Source organism: Petromyzon marinus, unplaced genomic scaffold (assembly GCF_048934315.1).
Source record: "Petromyzon marinus isolate PM22_M1 ecotype Great Lakes invasive population unplaced genomic scaffold, UKy_Petmar_22M1.pri1.0 PM_G_Scaffold_56, whole genome shotgun sequence".
Classification (NCBI taxonomy): domain Eukaryota; kingdom Metazoa; phylum Chordata; class Hyperoartia; order Petromyzontiformes; family Petromyzontidae; genus Petromyzon; species Petromyzon marinus.
In genome coordinates this window covers 303527-324867 of record NW_027423009.1, presented here as the reverse complement: position 1 = coordinate 324867, position 21341 = coordinate 303527, and the positions used below count along the sequence as shown (strand labels likewise).

At 48.8% G+C, this 21341-nt stretch overlaps 1 protein-coding gene across 1 annotated transcript; it reads left to right on the top strand.

The window, feature by feature from the left end:
* The first annotated feature begins 531 nt into the window (after positions 1-531).
* LOC142918162 (gap junction gamma-1 protein-like) lies at positions 532-16138 on the top strand. The gene is made up of 4 exons (XM_076062274.1): positions 532-640; positions 9927-10258; positions 11227-11691; positions 15481-16138. The coding sequence occupies exons 2-4, from the start codon at positions 9957-9959 to the stop codon at positions 15683-15685; spliced, it is 972 nt and encodes a 323-aa protein (XP_075918389.1). The 5' UTR covers positions 532-640; positions 9927-9956; the 3' UTR covers positions 15686-16138.
* Positions 16139-21341: the final 5203 nt, after the last annotated feature.

Here is a 21341-nt window from a genome sequence, read left to right as displayed (position 1 = left end):
GGGGGCATCAATAGCAAAGGCCCTTCCTCCGGGTTTTTGTACGGGCAATAGGGAATGTGAAGCCGGTAGATGAGCAAAGACCCGAGGTCAAAATTTGTTCAAATGTGTTCTTTGAAACAGAGAGGAGATCCAGCAGCAGGCAGTCTGCGGGTTGTTTGGTTCTCCAGCTCATGGTGCGAACCCCTCGCCCACAACAGGGGGGGAAGGGAGGGGAATGAGAAGGGAGGAGCCGGAAGTGAGGGGGGGCGGGGTCTGAAGTGAGGGGCGAGGGGGGGGCGGAGGTGAGGGAGGTGACGGGGGAGAGGAGGGCCGGAAGCGAGGGGGGGAGGGTGGGAAGGGCGGAAGCGAGGGGGGAGGGGCATAAGTGAGGGGAGGGCCCGGGGGGAGGGTCCAAAGAGAGGACGAAAGAGGGGCCGGATGTGGAGGGGGGCCGGATGTGGGGGAGGGGCGGATGTGGAGGGGGGCCGGATGTGGGGGAGGGGCGGATGTGGAGGGGGTGAAGTGAGGGGGAAGGGCTGGAAGTGAGGGGGAGGGGCTGGAAGGTGGCGTCCTAGCTAGGTGCTGTCCCTGTCTCTCATCTCTCTGCGTCATCTCCCAGCTGCTCGGGACGTCTCCTGGGCTCCCGGGCGCTCCAACAGAGGTCTGACTCCACCACTCCACCACCCTCCTCCTCCTTCCCTCTCTCTCTGCGCTGTCTCCCACGCAGCCGCTGCCGTCTTTGTCTCCCCTTGCTGCTGTGGCCACGGCCCCGAGATCTGTGTCAGTGTGTGTCTGTGTGTGTGTGTCTGTGTTTGTGTGTGTGTCTGTGTCTGTCTGTGTGTGTGTCTGTGTTTGTGTCAGTGTGTGTGTCTGTGTGTCTGTGTGTGTGTCTGTGTGTGTCTGTCTGTGTGTGTCTGTGTGTGTGTGTCTGTGTGTGTATCTGTGTGTGTGTGTCTGTGTGTGTGTCTGTGTGTGTGTCTGTGTTTGTGTCAGTGTGTGTGTCTGTGTGTCTGTATGTGTCTGTGTGTGTGTCTGTGTGTGTCTGTGTGTGTATCTGTGTGTGTGTCTGTGTGTGTGTGTCTGTGTGTGTGTCTGTGTTTGTGTAAGTGTGTGTGTCTGTGTGTCTGTGTGTGTCTGTGTGTGTGTCTGTGTGTGTCTGTCTGTGTGTGTATCTGTGTCTGTGTGTGTGTGTCTGTGTGTGTGTCTGTGTTTGTGTCAGTGTGTGTGTCTGTGTGTCTGTGTGTGTCTGTGTGTGTGTCTGTGTGTGTTTGTGTCAGTGTGTGTGTCTGTGTGTGTGTCTGTGTGTGTGTGTCTGTGTGTCTGTGTGTGTCTGTCTGTGTGTGTCTGTGTGTGTGTGTGTCTGTGTGTGTTTGTGTCAGTGTGTGTGTCTGTGTGTGTGTCTGTGTGTTTGTGTCTGTGTGTGTGTCTGTGTGTTCGTTTGTGTCAGTGTGTGTGTGTGTCTGTGTGTGTGTCTGTGTGTGTCTGTGTGTGTGTGTCTGTGTGTTTGTGTCTGTGTGTGTGTTTGTGTCAGTGTCTGTGTCTGTCTGTGTCTGTGTGTGTGTGTGTCTGTGTGTGTGTCTGTGTGTGTCTGTGTGTGTGTCTGTGTGTGTGTGTGTCTGTCTCTGTGTGTGTCTGTGTGTGTGTGTCTGTGTGTGTGTCTGTGTGTATGTGTGTGTGTGTCTGTGTGTGTGTGTGTCTGTGTGTGTGTCTGTGTGTGTGTCTGTGTGTGTGTGTGTGTGTCTGTGTGTCTGTGTGTGTGTCTGTGTGTGTGTGTGTGTCTGTGTGTGTATGTGTGTCTGTGTGTGTGTCTGTGTGTGTATGTGTGTCTGTGTGTGTGTCTGTGTGTGTGTCTGTGTGTGTGTCTGTGTGTGTGTCTGTGTGTCTGTGTGTGTGTCTGTGTGTGTGTGTCTGTCAAAACAACCCCCTACCTCCTCGCGGGGCCGGCGGGCAACTCTGTCGTGGACAGTGCTGTGGGGGGAGATCCAATTTTGATTGGCTCCTCCCCTCATGGCATATGTGTCCACCACAGGGGCTAAACGGGGGCTCTGGATGGGTGCGAGGGGCTGGTAACCCCTCCATCTTCAATTAATTACCACGAAACCACGAATTAAACTGAAATATGTAACTAATAAGCTTGTGCCGGAGGCCCCGGGGGGCCAGGCGTCTATGACGTCTCCTGGCCAAACCCCATTTGGCGGAGCCAGGAGATTGAATACCTACCCTCGGGGCTACTCCAGAAACAACGAAAAGCCACTATGGGTGGCCACGTGGAATGTTCGAACGCTCACTGCAGAGGAGAGGCTGCCACTCCTCTGTCGGGAGCTGGACCGGTACCGGCTGGATCTATGCGGCATTCAGGAGGTCCGGTGGTGGGTGTACACCCAGGACCCCATTCCAACCTAAAGTTTCCTGGTCTCAGTTATCTGATGAAAGTTGCAAGCGAGAATTTCATCATCGCTTGCGGCTGGGATTGGCATCGTCCCCGACTCCTGATGTCGAGGGTAAATGGGCGAGGTTTAGGACTGTGACTCATGCAGCTGCAATGGCTGCTTTGGGTATGCGGTCCAGACCTCCCCAGAGACCCTGGCTGACAGAGGAGGTGTTCAGGATGGTTGATAAAAAGCGACAGGCCCACTGTCATCGGCTACAGAATCCCACGTCAGAGAATGAGGAGGCTTGCCGCAGCCTTCGCTCGGAGGTTCGGAGGGCCGTGAGGCGCTGCAAGGATGGGTGGTGGTCGCGGGTTGCTGAGGAGATAGATGCTGCCTCAGTGGCCCATGATCACAAATCTCTATTTAACTCCATCAAAAAGTAACCTGCAGCGCCACACCTATTACAATCATTAGGAGAAAAAACGGTGATCCAATCTCCGACCCCCAGGAACAGGTTCGCAGATTTGCTGAGCATTTCTGTGAGGTCCTGGGGGAGGGAAAATCCCTCAGCCAGGAAAACATCGTGGCACAAAATGAGGATGACCCTGCTGAGGCTGCGGTGCCTCAAATATTGGAAGAAGTCACCCCCTGTGAGTGGCTGGCTGAGGTGCCATCTGCTGAGGAAGTATTGAAGGCGATCAGGAGTCTGAGACCAGGAAAGGCAGCGGGCAGAGATGATCTCCCAAGCGAAATGCTGAGGGAGGGTGGCGTTTGTGCACAGACTGCCCTATATGACATCATAACAACAGTCTGGACCACTGGACGGGTTCCGCAGGATTGGAAGGATGCCCTGGTGGTCCCCCTTTTTAAGAAGGGGGACCGCACAGACTGTAACAACTACAGGGGCATCTCACTCCTCAGTGTGCCGAGAAAGGTCCTGGCAAGGATTATTCAGCATCGCCTTGCCAGGCACGCTGAGGAGAGGCTTGCGGAGCCCCAATGCGGTTTCAGGAAAGGGCGGTCCTGCACAGATGCCATATTTTCTGTCCGTCTGCTACAGCAGAGGTGTAGGGAATTCCAACAAGACCTACATCTCTGCTTTATTGACCTGGTCAAGGCCTATGATACCATCAGTAGGCCTGGGCTATGGGTCGTTCTTTGTGCTTTTGGAGTACCTGACCCTCTGCTCACGATCATTAAGGACCTTCATGATGGTGAGCGGGCCCGAGTAAAACTGCGTGGCCAGGAGTCAGAGCCATTCCCTGTACACCTTGGGGTGCGACAGGGATGTCCTCTGGCTCCCACATTATTTAACATCTATTTTGACCACGTAGTTCGTGAAGCCTTCAATAGCTGTACCGGGGGAATCTCCATATGGTACAGATATAATGGGAGGCTAATCGATGCCCGGGTGCGGTCAAGGGATGTCTCCCTATTGCTCAACCACGTTATGTATGCTGATGATTTGGTAATAGCTGCTCAGTCAGAGGAGGAGTTGGAGATGCTGCTGCTGAGACTGGAGCGTGCCACTAAGAGGTGGGGCCTTACCATCAGCCCCACCAAAACTAAGCACCTGCCTGGGTATTTTGTACCATCGGACACTCCACCCCCACAACTCCCAATCGGTGATGGGGCAGTTGTGGAGAGAGTGGAGAGTTTCCCATACCTGGGCAGTGTGCTTATGACTGGCTCCAGTTTAACAGCAGAGGTCTCACTCCGAATCAGTCGAGCGGCAATATCTTTTCATCGGTTGCGTAACGCTGTGTGGAAGCTACCTGGTCTGTCGCTCCGCACTAAGCTTCATGTCTTCTCGGCCACGGTCATTCCCTCCCTTCTCTACGCTTGCGAAACGTGGACCCCCCTGGTGGAACATCTTCGCCGGTTAGAAACATTTAGGCTGGCCTGCCTACGATCCATCCTGGGTTTAACCAGACTGGATTGTGTGAGGAGCTCACAAATCCTTGAAAGATCTGGGCAGGGTCCCATCGGTGAGCTCTTCCGGCAGGCAAGGCTGCGATGGCTGGGTCATGTAGCCCGCATGCCCAGCCACCGCATGCCGAAACAGCTTTTGTTTGGCCGGATTGAGGGGGCTAAGCGGGCGCGGCACGGGCTAGAGAAGAGATGGAGTGATGTGGTACAGGAGGACGTGGAGCTGAGTGGACTTGCCGATGACTGGTACCAGCGGTGTCAAGATCGGCCTCTGTGGAGGAGGCTCGTGAAGGATGCTACTGGGCAGTTGGAGGCAGTCGCCCTCCAACAACAACGGAGGGCGGAGGAGCGACGCTCACAACAACGAGCGGAACGCCGGGTGGCTAAAGCACAGCAGGTTGACACAGTAGGGGGCACAGGTGGTGCATCAGCCAGTCATCTCAGTCAGTCGACCCGTGGCACCTGGGTCTGCCCAGTGACCTCCTGCCAGCGGGCGTTCGACACTTCACGTGGCCTCACGGTGCACATAGCCTGGCACAAGCGTCGTGGTGATGTCACCGCCACTTAGTGGCGAATGTCGGTTGTTATTGTCTGTGTGTGTGTGTGTCTGTGTGTTTGTGTCTGTGTGTGTCTGTGTGTGTGTTTGTGTCAGTGTGTGTGTCTGTGTGTGTCTGTGTGTGTGTCTGTCTCTGTGTGTGTCTGTGTGTGTCTGTGTGTGTGTGTCTGTGTGTGTCTGTGTGTGTGTCTGTGTGTGTGTCTGTGTGTGTGTCTGTGTGTGTGTCCGGTGGACCGGTTCTGGCTCCTGCCACCATGAGGGGTGGACAGTCCTCTACTCGGGGCAGCAGACTGCCAAACAACAGGGTGTGGCACTTCTTTTGAACAAAAGAATGAAGGGGGCGTGGGAGCGTGGCGGTGAGGTGTGGGAAGCTGTAAGCCCCAGGCTACTTTGGGCTCGCCTTCCCATCAACCGGAGGCGAGGAATGGTGGTCGTGGTTACTTATGCCCCCACCGAAGATGAACATCCATGGAGGGATGCAGGCAAAGCCGATGAGTCAGATGCCTTCTATGACCTCCTGTCACAGGTGCTGGCTAAATTGGCCCCTCGGAAAAGAGTCATCATGTTGGGTGACTTCAATGCCCGAGTTGGTCATGATGCTGGCACCTGGTCTGGAGTGATTGGAGGGCATGGGCCAGATCAGCTCAATAACAACGGTAGGAGGCTGCTAGATTTTGTGCAGCCCATGGGCTTGTAATTACCAACACGCTGTTCTGGCATCGGCACATCCACACAACATCATGGATGCATGCCGGGTCCACACAAGAACATCTGCTGGACTACATAGTGACGGACCAGCGGATGCGAGCCCATGTCCTTGACACCAGGACCTACCGTGGAGCTGATCTGCCCTCTGACCAGCGACTTGTCATCTGTAAGATGCGCCTGCCATTCTTCCACTCCGGTGGTGGGTGTACACCCAGGACCCCTTTCCAACCTAAAGTTTCCTGGTCTCAGTTATCTGATGAAAGTTGCAAGCGAGAATTTCATCATCGCTTGCGGCTGGGATTGGCATCGTCCCCGACTCCTCCTGATGTCGAGGGTAAATGGGCGAGGTTTAGGACTGTGACTCATGCAGCTGCAATGGCTGCTTTGGGTATGCGGTCCAGACCTCCCCAGAGACCCTGGCTGACAGAGGAGGTGTTCAGGATGGTTGAGAAAAAGCGACAGGCCCACTGTCATCGGCTACAGAATCCCACGTCAGAGAATGAGGAGGCTTACCGCAGCCTTCGCTCGGAGGTTCGGAGGGCCGTGAGGCGCTGCAAGGATGGGTGGTGGTCGCGGGTTGCTGAGGAGATAGATGCTGCCTCAGTGGCCCGTGATCACAAATCTCTATTTAACTCCATCAAAAAGTAACCTGCAGCGCCACACCTATTACAATCATTAGGGGAAAAAACGGTGATCCAATCTCCGACCCCCAGGAACAGGTTTGCAGATTTGCTGAGCATTTCTGTGAGGTCCTGGGGGAGGGAAAATCCCTCAGCCAGGAAAACATCGTGGCACAAAGTGAGGATGACCCTGCTGAGGCTGCGGTGCCTCAAATATTGGAAGAAGTCACCCCCTGTGAGTGGCTGGCTGAGGTGCCATCTGTTGAGGAAGTACTGAAGGTGATCCGGAGTTTGAGACCAGGAAAGGCAGCGGGCAGAGATTATCTCCCAAGCGAAATGCTGAGGGAGGGTGGCGTTTGTGCACAGACTGCCCTATATGACATCATAACAACAGTCTGGACCACTGGACGGGTTCCGCAGGATTGGAAGGATGCCCTGGTGGTCCCCCTTTTTATGAAGGGGGACCGCACAGACTGTAACAACTACAGGGGCATCTCACTCCTCAGTGTGCCGGGAAAGGTCCTGGCAAGGATTGCCAGGCACGCTGAGGAGAGGCTTGCGGAGCCCCAATGCGGTTTCAGGAAAGGGCGGTCCTGCACAGATGCCATATTTTCTGTCCGTCTGCTACAGCAGAGGTGTAGGGAATTCCAACAAGACCTACATCTCTGCTTTATTGACCTGGTCAAGGCATATGATACCATCAATAGGCCAGGGCTCTGGGTTGTTCTTCGTGCTTTTGGAGTACCTGACCCTCTGCTCACGATCATTAAGGACCTTCATGATGGTGAGCGGGCCCAGGTAAAACTATGTGGTCGGGAGTCAGAGCCATTCCCTGTACACCTTGGGGTGCGACAGGGATGTCCTCTGGCTCCCACATTATTTAACATCTATTTTGACCACGTAGTTCGTAAAGCCTTCAATAGCTGTACCGGGGGAATCTCCATATGGTACAGATATAATGGGAGGCTGATCGATGCCCGGGTGCGGTCAAGGGATGGCTCCCTATTGCTCAACCACGTTATGTATGCTGATGATTTTGTAATAGCTGCTCATTCAGAGGAGGAGTTGTCGATGCTGCTGCTGAGACTGGAGCGTGCCACTAAGAGGTGGGGCCTTACCATCAGCCCCACCAAAACTAAGCACCTGCCTGGGTATTTTGTACCATCGGACACTACACCCCCACAACTCCCAATCGGTGATGGGGCAGTTGTGGAGCGAGTGGAGAGTTTCCCATGCCTGGGCAGTGTGCTTTTGACCAGCTCCAGTTTAACAGCCGAGGTCTCACTCCGAATCAGTCGAGCGGCAATATCTTTTCATCGGTTGCGTAACGCTGTGTGGAAGCTACCTGGTCTGTGGCTCCGCACTAAGCTTCAGGTCTTCTCGACCACAGTCATTCCCTCACTTCTCTACGCTTGCGAAACGTGGACCCCCCTAATGGAACATCTTCACCGGTTAGAAACATTTAGACTGGCCTGCCTACGATCCATCCTGGGTTTAACCAGGCTGGATTGTGTGAGGAGCTCACAAATCCTTGAAAGATCTGGGCAAGGTCCCATCGGTGAGCTCCTCCGGCAGGCAAGGCTGCGTTGGCTGGGTCATGTAGCCCGCATGCCCAGCCACCGCATGCCGAAACAGCTTTTGTTCGGCCGAATCGAGGGGGCTAAACGGGCGCGGCACGGGCTAGAGAGGAGATGGAGTGATGTGGTACAGGAGGACGTGGAGCTGAGTGGACTTGCCGATGACTGGTACCAGCGGTGTCAAGATCGGCCTCTGTGGAGGAGGCTCGTGAAGGACGCTACTGGGCAGTTGGAGGCAGTCGCCCTCCAACAACAACGGAGGGCGGCGGAGCGACGCTCACAACAACGAGCGGAGCGCCGGGTGGCTAAAGCACAGCAGGTTGGCACAGTAGGGGGCACAGGTGGTGCATCAGCCAGTCATCTCAGTCAGTCGACCCGTGGCACCTGGGTCTGCCCCGTGACCTCCTGCTAGCGGGCGTTCGACACTTCACGTGGCCTCAGGGTGCACATAGCCTGGTACAAGCGTCGTGGTGACATCACCGCCACTTAGTGGCGAATGGCGGTTGTTGTGTGCAAGCGGATGCCTAAACAGCTAGAGAAGAGATGGAGTACACAGCAGGCGTCAGGTTCGGGATCGAATCCACGACCTCCTGTATACCAGGCGAGGGAGTCAACATTTTATTGATTGGCTGTGTCGGGTGGAGGAGGGCCCGAACGCACACACACGCGCGCGTCCACAAGAGATCTTGACCCCAAAAAAAACAAATTACGAATCGTCTTCTCGGGCGGCATCTTTGCTCCCTTATACACCGCAATTGATGATGCTATCCAGGAGGGCACGGGACGGATGCGCGTTTGTTTTTTCTCGAGTGCCATCGAGAACTCGTCTCTCGGCAGCGCGCGAGGAACCAACGCAACTGCCGTGGCCTTCTTAGGAAATGCGTCCTCATGGACATGACCTCCGAACAAGTGACCGATTGACATTTTACAACGAAAATAGATGAACGCTGTTCGAACAGAGGGCAGTAGTGATAATAACGATGTGATTCAGTTCACCCGGGGGGGAATTCCTCGCCGAGTCTCAAGGCTCTTATTCAAGAAGGGGTTTGTGAGATTTTTGCACACAGAGTTGTAATAAGTTTTTTTCTTTTCTGGAAGATTTGCTGTTTTATCACAGGATGTTTCCGTTACGCGTCGTCGCTTTAAGATGTTTCTCTGTTCATATTTTGTTTGTTGCGGTTGCACCCGAACTCAAGAGCCGCATGACTCACAGGGCTATACACCTAATAAATGAAACTTGAAACTTGATTGGACTTGCCGATGGCCGCTACCAGCGCTGTAGATGTAGATGCCACTGGTTCTTCACGTTCTGCAGATGCAGATGCCATTGGTTCTTCACGTTCTGTAGACGTAGATGCCACTGGTTCTTCACGTTCTGTAGATGTAGATGCCACTGGTTCTTCACGTTCTGTCGATGTAGATGCCACAGGTTCTTCACTTTCTGTAGATGTAGATGCCACTGGTTCTTCACGTTCTGGAGATGTAGATGCCATTGGTTCTTCACGTTCTGTAGACGTAGATGCCACTCGTTCTTCACGTTCTGTAGATGTAGATGCCACTGGTTCTTCACGTTCCTGCGATGTAGATGCCACTGGTTCTTCACTTTCTGTAGATGTAGATGCCACTGGTTCTTCACGTTCTGCAGATGTAGATGCCATTGGTTCTTCACGTTCTGTCGATGTAGATGCCACTGGTTTTTCACGTTCTGCAGATGTAGATGCCACTGGTTCTTCATGTTCTGTCGATGTAGATGCCACTGGTTCTTCACGTTCTGCAGATGTAGATGCCACTGGTTCTTCACGTTCTGTAGATGTAGATGCCACTGGTTCTTCACGTTCTGCAGATGTAGATGCCACTGGTTCTTCACGTTCTACAGATGTAGATGCCACTGGTTCTTCACATTCTGCAGATGTAGATGCCACTGGTTCTTCACGTTCTGCAGATGTAGATGCCACCGGTTCTTCATGTTCTGCAGATGTAGATGCCACTGGTTCTTCACATTCTGCCAATGTAGATGCCACCACTGCCATTTATTGTGCATGGAGGTTGAACTTACGACTCTCATTCCAAACGGGCAACTGGACAAACGGGATAGGTTTTTTTTTATTATCTCTAAAAGTCCTGAAGTTGAATGTTTGTAAGTAGAGTAGTGCCTGTACAAACACGGGTGAACGTTTCCCCGCAGCGGCGTCGCTGAATTAGACCGGCGGCCACGATGAGCTGGGGCTACCTCACGCATCTGCTGGAGGAGGTTCATCGGCACTCCACCTTCCTGAGCAAGCTGTGGATCACCACCTTCGTCATCTTTCGCGTCGTTCTCACGACGGTCGCCGGCGAGTCCATCTACTACGACGAGCAGGGCCGCTTCTCGTGCAACACGGCGCAGCCCGGTTGCGAGAACGTCTGCTACGACAGCTTCGCCCCGCTCTCCCACGTCCGCTTCTGGGTGTTCCAGATCATCGCGGTCGCCACGCCCACCATCCTGTACCTCGGCTTCGCAGTGCATCGCATCACCAGGTACCGAGGTTCTCGGAGGGAGTTTTCACAGTGGGGGGGGGGGGGGGGGGGGCTACGGTGGAAATTTGAATGGCTGCCCGCAGTTGGAAATGTTTTAATTTGTTTTTTAATTAGGTTGCGCCGTCGTTTTGGTCACGAGTTTGAACGGTGAAAGTGCCGGCAAGGTTTCCCCTTGACTTAGGAACGGAGTTCCGTTCCCGAGCCCCCCCGTCGGTACGTCCGAACGGCTAGTTCAGTTCGGGAGGGCGAATGTGCGCTGTGTTTAAACACGCACACGGTCAGCGTCGTAAAATATTCTGCGATTCAACAGCAAAAAGGGAAGCATTGTTAAACTCTTCAACAATAAGAAATATAATACATTTGCATGCGATATTATAATTGCACATGTATAAAAGGCAAAGTTGTGAGTATGTGTCTGTTCAAAATGTTTAGCGTACTTCCCGACATGCAACAAACTTGAAATTTGCCATGTGGGTACTTTCCATACTGTACACCATGCAAACATAAAAATACACTTATTTTTTTGGGGGGGGGGGGTGGGGAAATGACGATGAAGTGTGGCGAGAATCGATATCTGGTGAGCTTTGTGGTATCGATTAAACGGGAATAGGCTGATTCTAAAGAAATCTACAACCTTCGATTCCTTTGCGCGATCTAAAGAATCGAATCTTGGCGCGCGAGCGTACGTTTTTTTACGCCGCGCGTTGGCTTTCATTTTAGTTTTTACGAATGAGGCAATGATCAAAGTTTTTTTTTCCACTTGTATATGTTATGTTTTTAAGTTTTGAGAAGTGTTTCAATATATGTTTTCCCCCGGGCAACGCCGGGTGCTTCCCGCTTAGTAGTAAATAAAGCGTCAAATTTTAAAGGAAGGTAAATATTTTAACTTACCTCGAGTCCCGACGCTGGCTCGCTCGTAGCGAGGGGTGAAACTTCGACGCCGCCGCCGCCGCTCTCTGTCGTGGTAGGATCGAGTACAAGCGAGACGAACAAACCAAGCGAGCCAAGCGAACCGGCGGCCCCGACCGCGTGGTTGAATGCACGGAGAAAGAGGAGGAGGTGGAAGAGGAGGTGGAGGGTGAAGAAGACGGCGAGGGGAAGCAGCACAACGAGCGGTGGAGGATCAAGACGGACGGCCTGATGGTGGCCTACACCCTCCAGCTGCTGGCCCGCACGCTGGCCGAGGTTGGCTTCCTGGTGGGGCAGTACCTGATGTACGGCGTGGAGGTGGCCCCGCGCTTCAAGTGCGTCCGTGACCCCTGCCCGAATAGCGTCGACTGCTTTGTGTCGCGCCCCACAGAGAAGACCGTCTTCCTTCTGGTCATGTACGCAGTCGCCGGTCTCAGCCTCCTGCTCGAACTGTCCGAGATTGCCTACCTGGGGCTGGGCACCATCCACGACTCGCTGAGCGGGAGGCACCGGCCACGGAGCAGGTGGGGGGCCTCGCCGGCGCGGTTGGCATTGCGTCACGTAAACTAAACGTGCCGGGTCGCTACCGGCTCGACACTCGCCGGCTGTGTGTCAGAGAGCGACCCCCAACTACGCCGACAATTCGAGTTTCCGTGACGTTTCGCCGATGATGACAACAGCAAAAAAACATCATGGGACCTCCCTTGCCAGTAACAAAATATAAGAATTGGTTTTACCCTTTCTAGTAATAAAACAGCTGTGTGAACATGATAACACCAAACGTAAACCTCTTGCAAGGAATCATCTCACTGCATTGGCCACGCACACGGTACTTGTAATGAACATGCAAACAGAAAAAAAACATGCTCTGGTAGTCTACGAGATGATGATGATGCATTGTCTTTGAAACTGATTGTTCCACACCAGAGACAGCTTTCTTTAGAGCCTCGTGTGTCTCACCCCGAGCTGTCAATGTCTTCGTAGTGGCATTGTCCTCTCATCTAACACTGTTTGAGACTAGGCTCTAAACAAAGCTGTCTCTTATTCTTGGTTCTTTCGGTAAAGTCACGTGGAAGGGAAATAATAACGGTTCCGTCAGCTTCCCAACCGCTATATATAGATGTTGTGTATAGTTTATAGTGTAGTGTATAATGTAGTGTATGTGTTGATATCTATGTATATAGATGTTGTGTATAGTTTATAGTGTAGTGTATAATGTAGTGTATGTGTTGATAGCTATGTATATAGATGTTGTGTGTAGTGTATAGTGTATAATGTAGTGTATGTTTTGATAGCTATGTATATAGATGTTGTGTGTATTGTATAGTGTAGTGTATAATGTAGTGTATGTGTTGATAGCTATGTATATAGATGTTGTGTATAGTTTATAGTGTAGTGTATAATGTAGTGTATGTGTTGATAGCTATGTATATAGATGGTGTGTATAGTTTATAGTGTAGTGTATAATGTAGTGTATGTGTTGATAGCTATATATATGCTGTGTGTAGTGTATAGTGTATGTGTTGATAGCTATGTATATAGATGTTGTGTGTGTAGTGTATACTGTACAATGTAGTGTATGTGTTTATAGCTATGTATATAGATGTTGTGTTTGTAGTGTATAGTGTAGTGTATGTGTTGATAGCTATGTATATAGATGTTGTGTTTGTAATGTATAGTGTAGTGTATGTGTTGATAGCGATGTATATAGATGTGTGTAGTTTATAGTGTAGTGTATGTGTTGATAGCTATGTATATAGATGTTTGTAGTTTATAGTGTAGTGTATAGTGTAGTGTATGTGTTGATAGCTATGTATAGATGTTGTGTGTAGTGTATAGTGTAGTGTATGTGTTGATAGCTATGTATATAGATGTTGTGTATAGTTTATAGTGTAGTGTATAATGTAGTGTATGTGTTGATAGCTATATATATAGATGTTGTGTGTAGTGTAGTGTATGTGTTGATAGCTATGTATATAGATGTGTGTGTAGTGTAGTGTATGTGTTGATAGCTATGTATATAGCTGTTGTGTGTGTAGTGTATACTGTATAGTGTAGTGTATGTGTTGATAGCTATGTATATAGATGTTGTGTGTAGTTTATAGTGTAGTGTACAATGTAGTGTATGTGTTGATAGCTATGGATATAGATGTTGTGTTTGTAGTGTATAGTGTAGTGTACGTGTTGATAGCTATATATATGTTGTGTATATTTTATAGTGTAGTATATGTGTTGATAGCAATGTATATCGATGTTGTGTGTGTAGTGTATAGTGTAGTGTATGTGTTGATAGCTATGTATATAGATTTTGATTTAAAGCTTTTGTGACTGCAGTAATTCATATTCTTAGCTCTTTCGGTAAAGTCACGTTGAAGGGAAACAATAAAATAATAAAATATATATAAAACAATAAAAATTCTCACGACGTTTCGACCATAACACAAACGGTCGTCATCAGGTGTGTCGGTTTGCATAAAAATTTTTATTTTTTTACAGTGTCTTTATTCATTTTAAGAAAAACGTCAGCGCCACGCGCAGCGATTTGGCAGTTTATTTAGAAGGACGAGTCCATCTATGTTCTGAAAAGAGGAGGGGGGAGACGAAAAATTAATGTATGCTGTCTGAAAGCCACTGTAAGCGTGAACAATCAATTAAGACCTGACATGGTTAATCAAATCTTTCCAATGATTGCTAAGCCAGAATCCATCTTCTCGGTTGGAATTGTCTCTGTGCTTGTATATGTGGATAGCCTCATGAACGAATCTCTCATGGTAGCCAGATGGCTTACAAAGAACCTCTGTCTTGGAAAAGTCAATGTCATGTGAGCCTACTGAATTATAACAATGATCTGCCACGGCCGAGGTGTTGGTCCTACGGTGTTTAAGGTCTGCTTTGTGTTCACGGATGCGGTCCGAGACGTGGCGTTTGGTTTCTCCAAGGTAACTACTACCACAGAGGCAACTTAGTTTGTAGACACCAGGGTACTGTATGTCCGGAATCACTTCTTTTACAGACGGAACCAGATCACGGATTTTATGTAATGTGTTGAAACGGACCTGGATCTTGTGTTTATTCAAGATTTTAGAGATCTTTTTTGTGATCGCCGCAATGTAGGGTAAAGTGATGGTTTTGAAAGGCTCCTCAAGAGGGTCCTTCATGGTTTCAGTGATAGCTTTGCGGATTGTATAGTCGGAGTAACCATTAGCCTTAAGAACTTGGTGTACGTGCTTGAGTTCACTGACTATGTGTTCCTGGTCGGATATGCATTGGGCTCTATGGTACAGAGTCTTGATGAGAGAATTCTTCTGTGATGGATGGTGGTGGGAATCCGGTTTTATTGTTTTATATATATATTATTATTTTATTGTTTCCCTTCAACGTGACTTTACCGAAAGAGCTAAGAATATGTATATAGATGTTGTGTGCACTATACACTGCACTATACACTGCACTATACACTACACTATACACTGCACTATACACTGCACTATACACTACACTATACACTACAATACACTGCACTATACACTGCACTATACACTGCACTATCCACTGCACTATGCACTGCACTATACACTACACTATACACTGCACTATACACTACACTATACACTGCACTATTCACTACACTATACACTATACACTGCACTATACACTGCGCTATACACTACACTATACACTACACTATACACTACACTACACACTACAGTACACTATAAACTACACTATACACTACTATCCACTGCACTATACACTACACTATGCACTGCACCAGACACTACACTATACACTACACTATACACTACACTATACACTACACTACACACTACAGTACACTATACACTACTATCCACTGCACTATACACTACATTATGCACTGCACTATACACTACACTATACACTACACTATACACTGCACTATACACTACACTATACACTATACACTGCACTATACACTACTATACACTACGCTATACACTACACTATACACTGCACTATACACTACATTATGCACTGCACTATACACTACACTATACACTACACTATACATTGCACTATACACTACACTATACACTATACACTGCACTATACACTACGCTATACACTACACTATACACTACACTATACACTACTATACACTACACTATACACTGCACTTTATACTACTATACATTACACTATACACTGCACTTTATACTACACTATACACTGCACTATACATGCGATATAACCAAAAAACCCTCTATCATGGAGAGTGTATATATATTTTTTGTTAATGAAAATACTCTTATTGAAATTCGACTCGTTTCTAGGGTGGCAGATGCTGTCGAGCCGGAGTCCACGGCGGGTCCCAGAGCGACGTCACCATCGGAATTGTGGCAGCTCCGTGACGAGGTGAAGGAGCTTCAGACGGAGCTGGGGGCGACGCCGAGGGCCTACCAGGAGCCCCCCGAGCAGGCCGCTGGCGGCGCCTCCCACGGCGTGGACGCGCCCCACGACCTGCACGTCTTGATTTAGCGGGATAGTTTTACTCTCGGGCGTAGGTTATCGCTCAAATCGCTTTTTGCCATCCCACGTTCCATTTACTCGGCCCCCCAATGCCCCGCCGCCGTTTTGATCGTCTCGACTTTGGAGGTTTTCTTGACATTCTTCCGTCAAGATTCAATCGGAGGCGACCGTTTGCGCTTTTAAGATTCGAGCGGCAGAGCGCGGGCACCCCGCTAACGCGCTCGCGACGGCACGGGGGGCACGCCAGCACCCAGCCTCGTGGCTCGGGTGATACGGCGCTGGGTTTGTAACCCAGAGCATTTAGAGTTCAAATCTCCTTAGAACGCGTTTTGTGTGACATCGTGGCTTTCGCATTCGGCCAACGTATAAACGCACGAGTTGGGGGGAATGTTTGCGTGAGGGTTTGTAATCAATATGGAGGTGTGTTTTGATTAAAGAAACCCAAATATTTTTGTTACTTTAGCTTACTTCTTAATTTGCGTGAGTTTCTGTTGTCATTTTTTGTTAAACTTCCTCACTCATCAGTGGACAAGAGGGCCCGAGTTTAGCGGGCACGTCGTTATTATACCGTAACAGCCTGCTCCGATTTATATTGACAAAACAAAAGGCGTTTAAGGTGTTGGCTATGCCAACAGTGGATAACCTGGAGTTCTGCATTAATTTTGTGCAGTGTTTGAAAGCTATTATTCATCATTAGACCTCCTTTGCCAGTACCAAAATGTAATGATAGGGTTTTTCCCCTTTTTTCTGGCAACAAAACTGAAACCTTTTTACGAGGATTCATGTCTGCATTAACCGCAATACCTGCAGTCAAAATGCAAACAAAAAACCTACTATGATAATATATGCATTGTCCTTGAAACTGATTGGTCCACACCAAGGGACGGCTTTCTTTTGAGCCTCGACCCAATTGGTGCTCGACCAGATGATGCCAAAAGGCGTACAGCTCAAAGACAATGCACTCATTATTTTGATAGTGCATTGTCTTTAGCAATCAGGTTAACTTTACATTTGGTTGACATTGTCGCGGCAGAAAAAAAAAACAGTCATGTTATCTACAAGGTCCCAATCAGATGTGGACATTTTATCTGTTAATGCTAAGTGTGATTGTAAGAGACATTTGTCTAAATTATCAAGTTCAAAACGGAGCAGTCTTATCCTCTCTGATATTAGCGATAGGCTAGCTTACGAGAAGTGACAGCGGCAGATGCGAGTCTAAATGCGATCGGTATTACCTTAGTTGATACATTCGTAATGAACTGCACAAGAGGTCAGAGATGAGCACGATGGTCAGAGCTACTTTAACTACAGCAGCTGCTGGACCTTACGATGTGCTCTGATGAGGATTCGTGTGAACATCGTGACCGCAGGAGGCGAATGATGACTGACCAGCACTCGGTTTGACCCCGTGGTAGACACAGTGCACCACGGGTGGATGACATAAGTGGTGGGGAACCACAAATAGCGTGGAGTGCTGACCATAGCTGCGTTGCACGTTGCTCGATGGACATTTTCGGAAAGGCGATGACAGATGAATCAATCTCTGTCCAATTTGCCGGTAATGGCACATGCTGCTAATCGTTTGCCCAGACAATTCTGTTGTGGGAGAACAGATGCAATATTAGATTTACGGTGACAAAAAAAGACGCACACATCGCCTATGTTTTGAAAACTAAGAAGTTAAACTTTTTTCAGTGCAAGCAGCAGTCATATTAAGACTTGCCATCATACTTATTGACAGCGACCAAGTCAACACTGGTGTCAAGGCAATGGTCTGATGAACCTGAATGCTTTTGGCAGCAGCTCACTGCGCAGCTCCTCTGTTGACTGAATAAATAGCCTTGGTGTGTGGACTCAAAAATAAAATTGGCATATTTCACCAAATCTGGATGTCGCCTGATGAAGCTAATTGTAATTACTGGCGAAACGTCACGGTACTCAGACTGTAAATGTTGTGGCTTGGCTCTCCAACACACCGGTGTGCTGTACTAGTATACTACACTATACACTACACTATACACTGCACTATACACTACATTATACACTACTATACACTACACTATGCACTATACTACTATGCATTACATTATACACTACTATGCAATACACTATACACTACACTAGACACTACACTATACACTACACTATACACTACTATACACTACACTATACACTACACTATACACTACTCTATACACTACACTATACACTACACTATACACTACTATACACTACACTATACACTACTATACACTACAATATACACTACACTATACACTACACTATACACTACTACACACTACACACTAGTGCTGTACTATACACGAATTGGCCACGTTCTGTTTACGTGACCACCCTTACTGGTTGGCTGTGTCGGGTGGTGGCGGGTTTAACGACACATTTGTATATTTACGCGTTCTAACCCCCAAAAACACCTCTGTTGTGGATGATATTGGTCGTGAAAGCCTCCTAAGCGTTAATTCAACTACATTCTTATTATTTGGTTCTTTCGGTAAAGTCACGTAGATAGAAAAAAAAATAAAGTGAAGAAAAAAAACTTTAATAGTTTCTATCTACGTGACTTTACCGAAAGAAACAAAAGAATGTGAATGTTTCTGCGGTCACAAAAGTTTCGAGTCAAAGGTTTACATTCTGTGTATATAATTGCAACGGACTGTTCTGTTCTGCAGGTAAATTGCCCGGCTGCGTTGAGGGCTCCGACAACATTGCCCAGAATGCAGCTTGAGCGCTGCTCTGCTCAGAGTGACCTCAGCACGCGGCTCGTGGCTGTTGGGGAAGCTGCCGCCGGGGACTGCCGGTGCGAGGGAATTCACGCGCGATACTCAGGCCGTCCACGAGGCGGCAGCCACGTAGCCCTGCGTCGGGATTCCCTCGTTCAGTTTCAGTTCCATTAATTTGGTGTATAGCCCCCTGTGAGCCATTCGGCTCTTGAATCGGGTGCAACCGCAACAAACTAAAAAAACAAAAACACGAACGAGAAAAACATCTTAAAGTGACTTTGTGTGACTGTGCAAACAGAAAATCCAGGAAAAAAAAACATCAAAATTTTCCTTGAAAAAACACCGTACACCAACGCTGTGTGCAAAAATCCCAGTGGGATGCAAGTCACACTCGTCAAAATAAAGATCCCCCCCCTGTACAGCCTTATAGGGATGTTGGAGAAAATGCCCTTAGCTATAGCCGCATTGTTAACATACATTTCAATTGGCCTCACTTCTCAAAAAAATGTTGATCAGTGCCCATCTCTGTCACCAGCCCTGAGCTCGTGATGGAAATTCAACATTCACATTGTGTGAACAAGTCTGCCCGTAGGACAGACATTTAAAATTAATTTGGTTGAATGCAGATCTTGTACAGACAATATAACGTAGTGCCTTCTTACTCTGCCAATTATTTAACACAACATAGATAACTTTTTCGGTTTATTTTTTTTGGCAATTATTTTTTTCTTTTCATTTGTATGGGCTTCAGAGTTCTACTGTCAACAACTTGTTTCTTGTGATTTTCTGTTTGTACTGGGGAATTTGTCATTTTATAGGAGCATTTAATTGGAAGTTACACTGGTACACACAGGCACATTGCGGGTTGATAGAGAGGAGCCTGTATCGGTTCAGATGTCACTCGCCACTGACGTTAAGCCGTCGCTGGGAATCGAGCTCATGTCCTCTGGAGTCGTAGCCACAGCTCTACTCAAAGCAGTGTAGTATACAGAAATCAACATTGTCACAATTCTAAATGAACTAATTGAGAGAAATGCAACACGACAGAGAAACACCACACCGATATATCGGTGTTTTGTTGCCAGATTAAAGGGTAAAAAAACAACTATCATATTTTGTTACTGGCAAATGAGGTTTCCAATGGTGTAAACACCACGCTGTTTAATTTAAAATTGTTAAATATTGCCCTTTCGAATTCAAATCGTCACACAAGTGTCTGACCCCTCCCCCCTCCTCCCCCTGGGTGTGTGACGTCATTGAAGTTTTGCCCGGCGGTGACGGCGCTGGGACGCGGCTCCCGAGGCGGCTTCAGACTCCGCCGAGAGGCCGTGTGCCCGCACGGCCGACGCGGGCCCATGCTCTTGACGACGATGCCTACGCAGCCGGGAAGGCAGCAAAAGCGGCAGCAGCCGTGTGCCGGCTCCGGCCGTGCTCACCCCGCTCGAGAATGAGATCATCTTCAACGTGCTGGGCCGCAGGTGTCCGGTGAGTTGGTGATTAGGCCGGAGGCTTTACCCCTCTTTCCTAGCCCCTGCCGGCCGGCCGCCCTGGGACGAGCCCCGGCCGGGGGCAGCGCCGGTCCGTGCTTTGATGTAGCGTGGTTTGATTTGAACGATTTTAACTGAAAGGGGGCTTGTGTATTTAGTAATTGTTATTCTTTACATTCAGCGTTGGTTGTGTGTCATTAAAAACGTCCACTGGTTCTCTTTGCTAAGTATATATCAAATGTGAATACTAATTGTCTAACTCAGTGGTTCTTAACCTGGGTTCGATCGAACCCCAGGGGTTCGGTGAGTCGATCTCAGGGGTTCGGCAGAGCCCCCGCCACGGAGGTCCGGACACACTTGAATTATTGTGTAAATTTGTGATGACACACACGGCCCGCTTGGCCATCACTGGCTGCAGATGATCATGCTACACTGCTTGGCCAATCAGCGCTGCGGGGAATTTAGTGCGTACTCAGTAGTCAACGTGTGACTGTTGTCGTACGTCGTGTGATTTCTTTAATATTTTATCCATACTAACTATGTCGGGCAAAAGAAGAAAGTGGTCGGACGAATATGTACAACATGGATTCTCATGTATCACGGAACGTGATGGGAGTGAGCGTCCTATCTGCATGATTTGCAACGCCAAGTTGAGCAACTCTAGTCTTGCACCGGCAAAACTAAAGGAACACTTCTTGAAGCTGCATGGAGACGGGGGAATACAAGAACACAACACTTGCTGAATTCAGGGTGAAGAGAGCCAGATTCGATGAAAGGGCCACTCTGCCTGCTCTTGGATTTGTACCTGTTAACAAACCGATCCTGACAGCATCGTACGAAGTTGCTTACCTGATCGCAAAGCAGGGCAAGCCACACACCATTGGTGAAACACTTGTGAAACCAGCTGCATTAAAGATGGCGAATCTGATACTCGGAACAGCGGCCGAAGGTAAATTATCCCAAATTCCCCTTTCAAATGACACCGTCAGTGACAGAATAGAAGACATGAGTAAAGACATCTTGGCTCAAGTAGTCGCGGATCTGATTTCAAGCCCGGCAAAATTCAGCCTTCAACTCGACGAAACCACAGACGTTTCTGATCTAAGCCAGCTTGCTGTTTTTGTACGCTATGTGAAAGACGACATGATAAAAGAAGAGTTTTTATTTTGTAAGCCTCTTACAACAACAACGAAGGCAGCCGATGTGAAGAAGCTTGTGGATGACTTCTTCAGAGACAACAATCTTTCATGGGATATGGTTTCTGCAGTTTGTACGGACGGAGCTCCAGTCATGCTGGGAAGAAAGTCTGGTTTTGGTGCGCTAGTAAAGGCCGATGCACCACACATCATTGTGACGCATTGTATTCTGCACAGGCATGCGTTGGCAACAAAAACCTTACCTCCAAAAATGGCAGAAGTATTAAAAACTGTGGTGGAA